Genomic DNA, 14,365 nt, shown 5'->3' with positions numbered 1-14,365 from the left:
ATTTGTTGTGTTTCTGATTTATAGAGTACTGTCTGGACTAAAGTTAACTGCTTATAAACGTCGGTTTACAAAGAAATTGTGTGAAGTTCTTCTGTCATTTTTTCGCACAACTGTATTTATGTTAGCAATATTTATTTAATAATGGTGACGGGGGAAGTACAAATGTAAAGTACCCGGATGTGTTTTCAGTTATTGGAAAGCGATTGCCGAGGAGGTCCTACGCGTTTAGGTAAGAAAACGTGCCAGGCAGTAGCCCAACTACATTATATTACAAGACAGACCCTTACATAAGCCTGTAGGATTACAGTTAAAAAATGTTTGGTATGACATGGCCGAGTCGTGTTCATTCAGAGAAAAAAAAGGAAAAAGAAAAAACGAGCGCGAACTTTGCGGAAACCGCAGTCACGCGGAGGGCGAGCTGCCTCGAGGAAGAGGGTCTCCTGTTTGAAGTGGTTTACAAAAACCTCCCTCCAAAACGTGTCCATCACTCCGTTAATGGAAACATTCAAGCATTATTCTGTCTCTGGTGAAAATTAGTTTGTTAAAGTACTGCACATATTTTTTTTTTTTGTTTTATTTTCCGACTCAACATTTGATGTAAAAAGCTTACTCAAACCTAAAACGGAGCTTCCCTTACGTTAAAGATGTCTCTAGAATTTGCTTTTACAGTGTCTCGCACGCACACACACACACACACACACACATTAGGCTAGCTGAAACCGCTTTAACCGAGCGGGGTCGCGGCGAGCCGGAGCCTAACCCGGCAACACAGGGTGTAGGGGACACACTGGGCGGGACGAGAGGCCGTCGCAGGCAGGGGGCGCCCCAAGCAGGACTCGAACCCCCGACCCACCGAAGAGCAGGCCCTGGACACACCCGCTGCACCACCACATCCCCTCTCATCCTACACTCTTTACTTAATTCCAACGTAAAGTTTGCACAATTACATTACTCTGAACAGTCGAACTTACTGAGATTTTAACTTGTAAAAGTGAAAAAGACGACGATATTAATAGCCATCTGGTACGACGTCACGCGTCATGACGGGGAAACCCACCGGCAACGCAGTGTTCGTCACGTGACATGTGGTCAACGCCTTGGATTGGCTGGAATTCCCGCGGTTTGTTTCTCGGGTTTGTGGCTGGGCTCGTTCTGCTGTATTTACGCGTATTCCTCCATTGAGAAAGGCCGACATGAATCTCCTTGTCTGTAAATCACTGCAGTGAGCTCTAAAAGGGTTTGTTAGGGGGTATTCAGGCCTGATCACACTGATAGTTTGGTGAAACTGGTGTTTTAAGCATCTTTAAAATGCAGCTCTTACACAGGTTTCATTGTCAGGTTAGTTTTGACACAACAACAGTCAGTGGAATAGTTTGGAATGTAACTTATCTGGAATTCATTTGTCTGTAGAACTGGATTCTACACTTATACAGATATTCATATACATTTGGTTATGACAGTTTTGATTCGAGGCCGTCGAGTTTATCAGCGCTTGTATGTATGTTGCCGAAGTGTGACTACCCCATTTGTGAAAATTTTAACCTGCCATAATCCATAACTTTCTGTTCTTGAAAGGTTTTTGTTTTCTGGTGTGATGATATTCCAGGAATTGTCAAAGGGGTTTTGTGCCCTGGCTTCTCAAGCCTCACTGCGGTTTAAATGTTGGAGTCGGAACCTCTTTAACCTCAGCCCCAATAGTCACGCAAAGGTAAGCAAGCGGCTTCTTCCTGAGGCTTCTCTCTCCAGAAAACACATCCTGAAACCCCTCCTGAAAGAGAACTCAAGTTATTGCAGTTGATTGTCTTGGCGATGGCCATCACTGAATTGATGTTCTCTTTTTTTTTTTTTTTTTTTTTGGTGGAAAACAGGGGAAAATTACAGTGCTGTGCAGTCAATAGAAATTTGACCGATGTGGATAATGGTGGCCGATGGCTGGCTTTTGAGAACTGAATAAATTTAAATGTATATTGACTAATAATGAGCAGGCTTTAGGTAATAATTAATTCGTTTCACCCCAGTTAAATAAGCTAATTTCGGTACAAAGAATACAATACTTTACTGAAAGATTAAGTCCATCTGTAGTCTAACTATGATAAATCAGTCAATTGATGCATAAGTGTTCAACAACAGAAAAAGGAAAACAAGAGGTTTGCACACAGTAACCACACTTCCTCTTATGGTATGTTGCTATGGTAAGACTTCCTGTTCAGATAAGAGTTGACAGTGTGAAATAAGGAGAATATGAGACTTTGAGACATAGGGTGTATCACTTCTTCAACCTCTTGCAACTCCACATCACTGTGTTGTCCTGGGATTTAAGGATTACGCCAGTGTGCCTGGACTTCTGGGCATGTCCAAATCAATGAAAACCCTTGGTGCTCCTGTGGGTCAGATGGTGAGTTTCGGGTGGTTTGAAGCCATCGGGTCATGCAGCAAGTGCTGGTCTGCAACGATTTCATGTGAAGATCTGTCATAAGGTAGTGAGATGATGTTGAAAAGGTTTATTTTCTGCAGTTCTTCCCTCCATTGAAATACTGTGACTTTCAGGGTTACGGTGTCAGCAAGAACAGGGGTTTTAACTGCTTTTTGTCACGAGAAATGCTGATAGTGATGTTAGTGATGCACTGAGGAGTGCTTCCTTGTAACTGCTCTGGAGACAAAACATTCAGCTGATGATGCATTAGTGTGCAAACAATTATGCATAATGAGTCTATGCTGTGCTTCGTAGCAAGAATTCAAGAAGTTATAGTTTTGAATCTTGTAGATAAAAGTGGCTGCCTTGGCAATGTTTGCTTTTTACAATCAGTAAAATCTAGTTTGCTTTTATGAGTCATAGGGACATGAGTGACTCTGAAATATAGCTGAAAGTGAAGGATTACTTAAGTAAACTTGTGAATTTATACAAAAAAAAAGAGAACCCAGTTTTGTTGCCTGGTGGGAGAACCATTTTCATGTCATAAGCAGTATCCAAGCAAAGTATTTAAAGAGTTTTTCAGAAGCATTAGCTGTAGTTCTTTGCCTGTTGCTTGTGCAAGTCTGGCTAATAAGACAGTTCTGGGTATCTATGATTTTTAAAGCAATTTACATGTAGGTTACTTACATCTTAATGATTTCAAGCAGTCCTGTGGTTTGTCAGATTAAACTACAAAGCATCTTGTTAGATCAGATGTTTAACAGTTAGTGTAGCGGTTAGACCTGTCAGTTTTGACTTGAAGGACCCAGATTCAAATGCCACCGCTTGCTGTAGTACCTTTTGACCAGGGTATAAATGGGTAAATTCTTGTACGTAGTTCAGCATTGTACGTTGCTTCAGAAGAAAGCATCAGATAAATCTAAAGGTGTAATAGTTTGTGTTCTCGTGTTAAAGGGAGAAAGTTTAATGCAAAGTAGATCTTTTAATCGGCTCTTCCTTGGTTACTCTTAGATTCCTTTAGCACACATTCTTTCTCATTGTTAGTTCATTGCAGTTGCTTCAGCTGTGTGACACGGGCGGAAGTTGTGGGTTGGCGGATGTGGTCAGGAGGCCAGGCCACGGTCTCGGTTTACGCCCACCAACCAACCGTTTGGAAGGGGCTGGAGAGGTTTGTATTTGTTGGGGGGGAGTAATAGGTAATAGTGTGACTGGTTTCAAATTGCTGGTTCTGCAGGGATATTGCTGCAAAGGCACCATCCTTGCAGCATTTCTTCGAAACCTGGTCCTTTACACATGTATGCATAATAAGATAGCTGTGCATTGGGAAGCACTTTGCACCACTGTGTTTTAACATTGCACTGATGTTGCACATTTCAAAAGCACAGAGATGGTATCAATGCTTTGTCAGTTCTGTGCTCATGAGCATGTTGTGACAGGACGTTTAACTCAAAGATGTGGCAAAATTGAGTAATGAGTGTTGTTCAACAGTCAGTGGTTGTAGATGTTTCAAAAATGGCCTCATATGACAATCATAATTTATAACTGTCATAAGGGAAACTGATTGAGGAAGTCACTCATCTGTTTCCCTGTTGTCTCAGCTTTTGCAAGAGCGATGCATCACAGCAACACTACAACCACTTGGTGTTTCTACAGTTGTCCTTTAAATCATTAGAATGCTTCACTGTTTTAGAGGGGGCATTTTGGACCAAAGACTCAAATATGTCACTTTGCAGTTTTCTTGATCATGTCACATTCAAGCAATAGTCTACTTCCCATTGGCATTGTAATTTTTCTTACTTTGTCCTTGAAATTTTTCAGCAGTACCTCATTGGTAATATGGTCCCAAAAATCCCAAGCCTTAGCATCGCCAAACCACTGTGTTTGAGTTTGAATGCTCTAAGGACTACACTGATGAGAGGGGAGATTTCTCTGCATCTACACTTATCTGTGCAGTCTGTAGGCCAAAAACCTTGTGAGCTTAATTACTGTATGTCAGACAAGGGAATAAAGATAAAATGAGCTGTTATTGCTTAATGTTAATGAATATTTTGCACCGTATGTCTATGCATGCAGTTTTTAAATTGGCTGGTGAGCGGAGATGGTATTGCAGCTTTTGTTTCGATTAAATCCTGTCCATAGTGTGCATGCCTGTTTCTAGGACAGATGAGTCAATACAAAAGAAAGGAGGAGGAAGGGAGTATCTGACTGTAGATGGGAAGGATGTGACAAGTCATTAATGGAAGATTGGCCCAGTTAGGAAGAAACAAGAAGGATTTTAACTTTGCTAATTCTTGTTATAAAAAAATGTATGTATCTCTTGACCTCTAAGGTGTCAACCTGGGATGTGTGCTAATAAAATGTCACATGAAGTAAGTATAGTTCCTACTCCAAGTTCTCATGCACAAAGCTATTCACTTGCAAAAAAACAGGTGTTTTTGTAAAAATTTCACAAGAACTGCACCAGATCCATGTATTAACGATGTATAGTGAAACAGGAATTGGATCACTTGCTGACAACAAAGGTAGAATCTAATGGATTGAGAGCTCAGGTCTGTGAAGCTGATCTGAGTTGTGTGAGCATTTGCACACTCAAGTTTCAGTTAGATAAGCAGCCAGCAAGTACGCACATTGAGGTTTATGAGTTAAAAGTAGGCTAAGAACGACTTTGCACAACGTTCAATCCAAGGTTTGAATGAAATGTGGCAGCACAGGCACACCCGCATCCTGTTCAAAAACAGTCTCGCTTTTTTGCACATCTGATTCAACCTCTGAGGAATCGACACACGTGCAGCTGTTTTTCACATTTCTGCTTCCGGTGCTTGTTTAGGAAGTTACTTCTTACCTGCTCTCTTCATTGTCACTGCAGTTTTGTTCAACTTCACTTTGAGCAGTTGCACTCAATGCCTGCTTAAGTAAAGGCTAGATATAGATTATTGTTGGAGTAAAGGCGTGTTGTCAGACAATGGCCATGTTGCTTTTGCAGCTTTGTTCATTTTCAGATGGCTTTGTCCAGCTTGGGTGCACTGAGTATAAATGAGTGCTTTAAAGTACAAAGTTCTGAAGCTCACGAGAACCATCTTCATGTAAGTATAGTTCTATAAGTGAACAGCTCTTAACAAGAACATGTTGAACCAAAACTATTGTTGGCTGAATGTCAAACTAGAGCTAATATTAAGTAGTCCCATTGTTTTGTGAGAAGAGGTGATTGTTTTTGAAGGGTTGAAAGTCAAGAGATTGGGAAGTGTTCAGATGTGGAGTGAACTCATTCTATGGCTTTGGAGCACGGTGTCTGAATGAGAGATCCTTTACGTGCATCTGGAGAGAGCAGGCATTGAGCACACAGAGGCAGAACCTCGGTTCTGCTGTGAAAGGTGCAGAGAGACAGGAGACTGGGAATGAGGAGTAAAGCTGTGTAGAGTGCTGTAGGTCAGTGTGAGGATCTTGAACTCTATATCTAGCAATGAATGAGAGAGGAAGAGTTGTAAGATGTGTATTGAGGAATGGAGTATACCAGGTAAGTAGTACTGCATTTGAGAGGATACACAGCAGCTGTAGGGAGTTCCCCCACTTCCACTTATAGCATGGAAGACATTTGAGGAAACAGTTTGTTAAAATCACTTAACAATATTGGATATTTATAATTAGAAATTGGGATAACAATTTAAACATTTGAGGTGATCAAGAGCGCTCTTAATGCCGAGGTTGATCCTTGCTTAAACACATTGAAAAGAAGCCTGAAGGAAGTGAAGGCCTGTTGTCCTCATGCGTCACAATAGATGTGAACCTGTGCTGTCATATCTTTGTATTATGTGCTTTTTTTTTTTTTTGCTGTATATGCAGCTAACATGGTCCTTTGTTTCCCCATTCCAGCAAGGCCTGGCAGTGTCGGATGGAGGTAAGAAGATATCCCCATTCTGATGGTTGGCATGGACAGAGGAATTCCAGAGGAATAGACCCATTCAGTCCCCTACCCAATAAAATGTTGATTGCACCATTTAAAACATGTTTGAACATTAGTAAAAGGCGAAATGGTGTTAAATTTTGGTTTAACAGATCCTGTGTAATTTCCTGCTCCTCAGCTCAATGTGTCATTCTGTCATATTTACTCTGTCAGTGTGTAGTCAGTAAGAGTCATGCTGCAAGTCTAAAACCAGTTTGCTGGTTTAACCACAGTGTTCTCTAGGAACCAGTCACTGTTAAAAGTAGATGGAGTGCCTTGAATGTTTAAAATCAGCTTGCAGATCCATCTGGTTTTGCTGATCGTTGAATTGGAAATGCTGGTTTGTGTTTTCTTTTTTTAATAAAAAAAGAAAACCTATGTTCACATACTTTGGACTTCTCTCTGAGAGCTGTTGAAGCTGTGTGGGGAAGTAGACAGCAGATGTTCATCAGTGACAATTATCAGTCACAGGCAAAGCTCCCAAAGAACTTGAATAAAAAGGGGAAAATGGAGCTTACGGAGTGCCTGAGACATTGACACAAATCACCATTAATAGTTATAAACTGGAGTTGTCACGTGTTGGTTGTACTGTATGTTTGTGTTTAATGTAAGTTGAATCACTAGCTGCCCACAGTTGTAGGTCAACTTGTGAATTTTTAATTTCTACAGGATGTCAAATGTGTATCATTGCTGTGTATGTACAGTGCTTGACACTGTTTTGCTGTCACTAAAATGTCACCAGTGTGGGTAATTATATGGGAGTATGTTTTGATCTTGCACTGTGTGTGTTATCTACATGCATACTTTGATGCTGTTGTACTCTGTGTGTGCTTGTTATGCATGCATATGTTTAGACTAGACTCTTCTCCATGACCAGAGCTCAACATGGCTGAACCTGAGGGGCGGGGAAGTAGTCACAGCCTTAACAGCAACTCCTGCCTTTCCGGTGTGCAGAGGAGCAACAGTGGGGTGGGAAAGGTGGCCAGCTGGGCAGTCAGCTTCGAGAGGCTGCTGGAGGACCCCACCGGGGTGCATTACTTTACAGTGAGTTGACCTCTGAACACTGACCTGTGAGGTTACTACCCATCAGAGCAGCTTTCCTGATAGTTGTGACAGTGTGCATTTAGAACTTTAGTTTGTATCCCAGCATAAGTGAAGTGCAAACAAGTATTGAATAAATTTTAGATATTCTTTCATAATTCAATAATTATTTAAAAGATTCCTTAATCTTGCTCTGTGTATGAAGCAGAAGGAATCTATGGATTTCCAGCATTGGTAATTTTGAGTTAAGAGGAACAGAGAACAGAGAAATTACTGGCCTTTGTGCTACTGGCAAGGGTTTGTGTGTATTTGGGGAGATCTTGCATTCTTTGAGGTGCAGCCTTTTTATAATTGCTGCAGAACAGAGTTAATTACTTCTCAGCTACATGACCAATTCATGTACAAGCAGAAGCTAGTTATGCAGATAAAATTATTAGTAGTAAAACTGACCTCGGAGTGAACTAAATGGTTTTCCAGATTTGTTGCTGAACTGGGACCGATCGTCTTTGGTGTTTTGTAGGCTTTTCTGAAGTCGGAAGTAAGCGCAGAGAACATCCTTTTCTGGCAGGCATGCGAGAAATTCCGTAAAATTCCTGCCAACAAGAAGGAAGAGGTATGGTGTGTGTGATGAGCGTGTTTTAATGTATAATTTGTAAACATCTGCAATGTTGGATTTTGGCAAACGGAATGTGAACTTGTAAAAGAAAATGCATTCACCTAGCTTTCCAAATCCTGGTCCAGGATGCTTGGTGCAGCCAACCCTTTAACAGATTAATCAAGGTGACATCACAACTATAGATACTTACAAGTTACATGTTCTTAAAGAAAGTGGTTCAGATTTGCCAGTACCTGAAATGTAGGAAATGTCTCCCCCCAAAAGAAACTGAGGATTAAACTTAGTTGCAATAAATCCATCATCTGGTTAAGCAGTTTATTTGTTCAGGAACTGTGAAGCAATGAAGAAATTATAAATTCAATTATAACAGTTAAACACTATTAGTCACATGAATAAATAAAGCAAAATGTTCCATTAATGTCAGTACAAAACACGAAAGTCTCATGAAGAATTCAGAAATGTCAGGATGTGTCAACGCAGTCTGAATTTTAATAAACAGCTCAATGGAGTCTAAATAATTAAGAGCTCAGCTGGTGTGAGAACTAGCAAGCATGGGGTTCCTTGAGGACCGGGCCTCCAGATTCCGCAAAGCTGCTGATGGTTTTGCATCATATGTATTGAAATTATTACAACTTTTGAGGAGTTTTCAAACGGTATTGGCTGTGAAAAGCAGGTCTCGGCACTGTGAATGGATGCAAACACTGTCTTCTGAGTGGATTTTCTAAATTTAGGTTTTGTTTCCTCTCAGCTTATCAAAGAGGCGAGGTCCATCTATGATGCTTATCTCTCAAGTAGCGCCTCTCATGCCATTAATATCGATGACACGGCACGCACGAATGAGTGTGACCTGGAGGATCCCAACCCTGAGATGTTCAGCAAAGCTCAGCAGCAGGTCTGAGAACTTCAATGTACTTCCTTCAGTTTGGGTTTTCTTTTTCTCTTTTTCATGTGATTTACATGAAATGGAGGGTAAAACTGGAATTCTGGTTTTGAACAACTTGGTGGAAGAGAATTCTCAGTGATGGATGGAAAATTTGATTTAATGGGGGAGGGGGGGCAGGGAACCTGATAGGAAGGAACAGGGGAGTAGTTAGCAAAGGCAAATATTCAAAACCGAAGCTAATGTCTGCCTCTTTTATTTCCCCTTCTTCTCATCTTCTTTCATTTGTCTAGATCTTCAAGCTGATGAAGTTTGACAGCTATGCACGTTTTGTCCGCTCTCCACTTTACCAGAGCTGCATGTTAGCTGATGTGGAGGGCAGACCGCTGCCTGGTTCCAAAAGCCCAGTGCCCCCCAAAGGCTCAACTGGTGATTCCCAGTCTCCTACAGATGGTAAAAAGGTGTGTCATGATCACGAGAGCCTGGGACTTTCTGGGCCAGGTAGAACAGTATCAGTGTCAAAACAAAACTGTAGGTTTTGAAAAAGCAAGACTTTTCCTCCTTTTCAGCAGAAGAAGAAGGTGAAGCCAGGAAAGTCATTTCCTTTTGACGTGGAGGACGGATCAGACCGAAAGAAAGGGACACCCGAGGGCAAGTCTGCTCGCGACAAGAGGCAAGAAAAGAGAGGATCGTGGGGAGGTATGAGACTAGAAGCATAGGTACTGAGCACCTGTAAACCTACACATTGAACAATACTTGGTGTTCTGTGGGCTCATCAACCCACTCCCTGGTTAGACATTTGTTTTCCTTGTATTGTTCTCCTTCTACAGCAGAGCTGACTGAGCACAGCAAGAATATGTGCCGCTATGAGTCGCAGTGTTCAGTCAGGTCGACAGGCAGCATGGAGTTGAGCTCTTCTTACAGCAGAACTGAGGTGAGGGTCTCTGGGGTTGGGTTTGCTGTTTGTAGCTGGGATATGTTGGCACTGGTGTGCAAGTACTATAGGAAACTCAGAAGTTTATCTAATGCAGTATTTACCAAAGTTAACCTAGGTAGAAATGACTTCTGTATGTAACTTCCATGAGCCTCCATTTCCACCTGATCTCATGTTTTAGTCTGCATGCTAGGTTTGCAGTACGATTGCAACTGAACTTTGACCTTCTCTAGAATGGGAGTTCCAGTCCCCGGGAACGTGAACCTGGCCGTGCAGAGCGTTACTGCTGTGTCTTTCTGCCAGATGGTACAGCCTCTTTGGCCCCGGCGCGGCCTGGCCAGGCTGTCCGGGAAATGCTCAGTGGACTGTGTGAGAAGAGGGGCTTCTCTCTCAATGATGTTGTCATCTACCTGCAGGGCAAAGAGAAGGTGGGGTTTAAAACACTCTTAACAGCTTAAACATCAATCAACTCAGTACCTTTGCGTACTGTTGCATTTACATCTTTTCTCCTTTTGAAGCAGCCACTCTCCCTAGACCAGGATAGCTCTGTGTTGAGGGATCAACAGGTTTCCCTGGAACTACGTGTGAAGTTCACGTAAGTCCGTGGAACACACACACGAGATCCCAAACCCTGACCTGCATCCTCCTGTTTGAAGCCAGTTTGTGTATAATTCTCCCTTTAGGCTGGAGGTGGCATTCACTGGGAAGGCTGTGGGGATCATGGCAAAGTCCAGCAAGACACTGCAGGAGTCGCTGTCTGCTGTTCTTCAGAAGCACAACCTCCGGCCACAGGATGCTGTCATCACCATGGTGAGCAGAGATGGTATTTGGGTTGTTGGCTTGCTTAAACAGATTGCCTTTTTACCATTTGTCATCCACTCGAATAAGATGTAGTCTAGTACTGTCTTACCTGTCAGTGATCTTTTGATTCAGGTTTTATTTGAATAAAAAAATGCTGGTACAAAGGTTTTATCCTTAGTGAAGTACTCTTACCGACACTTTTAAAATGTACAGTAGTATTCAACAGAAGGGTATTTTCCAGCTGCTTTGTCTGATTTTGATTCCACCCCCCATTGTTCAGGTATTACAAGCAGCTAGGTATACCAGTATAATGGACATTCAAATTTTCAGCAAAGCTGAAATGATGGAAACTGCTAGTAAGCAAAATCAGAACCTTCAGCTTATTCATTTATTTACCCACCTTTTTATCCAGAATGGGAAGAAAGAGCCACTGAACATGAGCATGAATGTCTTCTCTTTGGCCAACAAGAAGCTTCAACTGGACAGAGCAAATGGTGAATAATTACAGCTTCCGTACGGATGTTTCTTTACATTTCTAAAGATATGTTGGGAAGATAAGGAGTTTAAAGATGAGGTTCATTGGAAACCTCTGTAATCAATACTGAATGCTGCCTTTTTAAATCATTTGTGTTTACAAAACTGTTGCATGTGCCTATGGTCATGTGAATGGTGAATTGATCTGAGATCAGGGCTCTCGGCCTGTCAATTTTTACTTTACTGGAGAGTTGGACAAGCTGGTTTTGTATGAAATGTCAGCCTCTTGTTTAGTTTTTACACTCTCTACCACAGAACCTGTCATCATCCAGACGTGCCATCTCTAAAGAATCTTTAAATGGAATATGTCATGATCAGTGAAGCTTGGGGGGCTCCCACCCTATGCTCAGGTGTCCCTGTGGATTTGTCTTGTGTCCCTATCAACCTACAGTCCACCACTAGTCTGTCCCTTCACTGGTGTGGTCATATCCGATTACTTTAAACATTCAACTCAGGCATTATATGTATACTCCAGTTTTTAGGAATAGTTAATTTGGTTTCTTTTTTAAAGATTATTAGTGTAAAATCTTTTAATTAAGAACTCAAACATTTTATACACTGCAGCATCATTTTTTTTTTTTTTTTGTTCTGAAGATGTCCTGGAGTTAAAGGCAGAGGTGCTGCAGTGGTTATGGACTTGAAGATTTGCAGTTGTCTCTAGAGGAAGTGTGCTCTTAGACTGGAATCCCACCCATTTATACTGCCCATCTTAAGTGTCATCGAAATCCTCATTTTCTGAATTCCTTTCCCAGGTCCAGACCACAGCAACATCTATAAGAGCAGGGTGCGAACTGCAGTGTTCCAGGTGAGTAAGTTCTAACATCAGATGCAAAATCATGCCTGAAAAGGATTTTTTTTCTTTTTTTTTTTTTTTCCTCCCCCCCCTCCCCTTTGGTGAGCTAATGTGACCTTATTCATTTTTAACCCAAACCAGGAGCGGCCACCAGGTACAGTAGAGACTTGTGATGCCATTCCTCCACTAGCCAGCACAATCACAATCAACTGTAGAACCACAAATACTGCAGCCATGAAGAATTGTGACATGGACGGTAGGTCAGGGTTCATATCCCATTTGTGAGGTGACCAGTTTGAAAATCAGTTGATTAGCGTTTTTGACTGTGCATGAGCTACAAATGGCCTTCCATGTAAGCTCTCATCATCCAGCATGACAAGACTGAAAATCTATATTCAGGATGATTGATTTAATGGAGAAGTTTTTAAAAGATCCTCAGTGCATGCTGTGGGAAATACCATAGTGCTGAGCTTTCACCCTGGATCATTCAGTGGGTTTGGATGTCAAAAGTCAAGTGAGTGACAGTATTTAGAACATCCAGGTCAGAACATTTCTTTACCGCAGTAGAGATCAGGTTCTTGAACAAAGCAGGGTCATTCTCCAGTTTTAAATTCTTGAAGTTTATTTTATTAAAAGAACATTTGGAAATGATGACTTTTGTCCTCGACGTGCTCTAATATGTGGCATTCCCACTCTCTGGAAGGGCTGATTGATCTCCTCTCCAGAGCCCAGTGCCAGGTGGATGACCAGCGGGGGTTGCTGACGAAGGAGCAACTGGTAATCCCTGACTTCCTGCAGCTGCCTCAGGATAAGTCTGATGGGGGTGAACCAGAGGCAGAGGCAGATCCAAACCTTCCCCCTCCCATCAAGCAGGTTTCTGGGGAGGAACCACCCACCACGCCCACCATCAAAGTCACTCCCCCCGGGCTGGAGTCCTTCGCAGAGCCCGGGTCTGCAGATTCAGCAGATGGGGCTGTATGTGTTGGAGCCGAACTGCAGATGGGCACTGACACGCCCACCAGCCTCTCAACAACCCCAGCTGGTTCTCCCTCAACCAGGCCAAATGTTGCCCGGGAGACTATGGTGTGACTGTTTTCTCAAGTGCTTCCTCAACAACTTCCTATTCCCTTCTGTTATGCCTGAAACTCTGCGCGGAGTGTGGGTGCCAAATTGGCATAAACCTGCCAGACATAGTGAATGGACTGTTCTTACAAGTTGAGCAACAATTTTTCTACTTTTATTTTTAGGAAATGGAACTACATTTATTTTACATGCCCTTGCATAAGACTGTGTACATTTTGTATTGTACAAATATTTTTGGTAACATTGTAGTTTTCAAAAATAGCATTGTAAATGGATATTTATTCTGAACACATGTAATTTATACCTCATGCTTTAAAACATCTTTTCACTTGATCGTTATCCCCTTAAATGCATAGTGTACATTGTCTTAGTAATGCACCTTATAGTGAAGTTTTAATGTACATGTCAGTGTCAAATGTTGCATTAGTTAAACAGACCTGCGGGGTGCTTTTGTCAGTTTTACAACCAGCGGTTTCCTTTGTCTCTGAGATAAGTAAATTGAGGCTTTGCTGGAGTACAGAGAAGTGGATGCAGTTTTCACTCTGTGACCAAAAAGGCATTGTGAAAGGGACAGACTTTCTATGAGGGTCATTGATTATTAGTTTTAAGAATTTATTTTTTTTTGTGTCTTAATTTCTTTGAAACCTCATTTTGTGTAATTGGGTGGTGGTTGGCTCTTCTGAAATTGCACTGTTTGTTGTAATGTTTTTGTGTGTAATCGCCCTCTCCGATGGCCTGTCCCTCACTCAGTGTTCTGTCTGAATGCACATGGTCTCCAGGAAAATGCCACCAATACCTACACTGTTTGGATGGTCAGGATACAGCTAATATTCACATTAAAAAAGTGAAAATGATTACTGTCTTCAATTCAATTCAGCAGTCTGTGCACTGGGGAGGACCTTGATTAACCCGGGGGGGGGGGGGAGGTGCTAGGACTTGATGTCGGAGAGAGATGTTAGTGGAAGGCGAATGCCTACCAGGCAGAAACGGGAGCACCGTCTCCACGTCTTGACACGTGATTAAGATAAAGCTGCCAAGCTACAGAATGAGTTCTGCTCAGTCCTCTGTAATGTGCATTTTAATACCATTTCTATTTAAGAGCAAGCTGCATTTTCAGTTCCCTTAAATTGACAGGATGGGTGGTGACAACTCGAGATGTGTAGCCCAACATTAGACAATGTTAATATCCCAGCTGCCTTTGCAGTCATGCTTGTGCAGTAATGAAACGTGACAAAACCTGAGCTAATGGTCATCTTATGTGACCACTGACCCTCTGATCCTACTGGAGGCCTGATCTAGAAAAGGCCAAACTGCTAAGAGACTTGAGATG

General features: G+C 42.0%; 1 protein-coding gene across 3 annotated transcripts; it reads left to right on the top strand.

The window, feature by feature from the left end:
- The first annotated feature begins 200 nt into the window (after positions 1–200).
- Positions 201–13,854, top strand: rgs14b (regulator of G protein signaling 14b). Of its 3 annotated transcripts, XM_018756320.2 has the most exons (16): positions 1,214–1,338; positions 1,607–1,708; positions 6,284–6,308; positions 7,231–7,397; positions 7,915–8,007; positions 8,759–8,902; positions 9,184–9,351; positions 9,460–9,589; positions 9,721–9,824; positions 10,058–10,252; positions 10,346–10,419; positions 10,508–10,634; positions 11,038–11,119; positions 11,912–11,964; positions 12,094–12,208; positions 12,656–13,854. In XM_018756320.2, the coding sequence occupies exons 1-16, from the start codon at positions 1,309–1,311 to the stop codon at positions 13,039–13,041; spliced, it is 1,995 nt and encodes a 664-aa protein (XP_018611836.2). In that variant the 5' UTR covers positions 1,214–1,308; the 3' UTR covers positions 13,042–13,854. The 3 variants fall into 3 exon arrangements, with proteins under 3 accessions (XP_018611839.2, XP_018611836.2, XP_018611837.2); XM_018756323.2 differs by lacking the exons at positions 1,214–1,338; positions 1,607–1,708 and adding an exon at positions 201–229; XM_018756321.2 differs by lacking the exons at positions 1,214–1,338; positions 1,607–1,708 and adding an exon at positions 2,250–2,395.
- The last annotated feature ends 511 nt before the right edge of the window (positions 13,855–14,365 follow it).

Source organism: Scleropages formosus, chromosome 13 (genome assembly GCF_900964775.1).
Source record: "Scleropages formosus chromosome 13, fSclFor1.1, whole genome shotgun sequence".
NCBI classification, from domain to species: Eukaryota; Metazoa; Chordata; class Actinopteri; order Osteoglossiformes; family Osteoglossidae; genus Scleropages; species Scleropages formosus.
The sequence above is the reverse complement of the archived record's forward strand: the minus strand, read 5'-3'. Positions and strand labels throughout refer to the sequence as shown.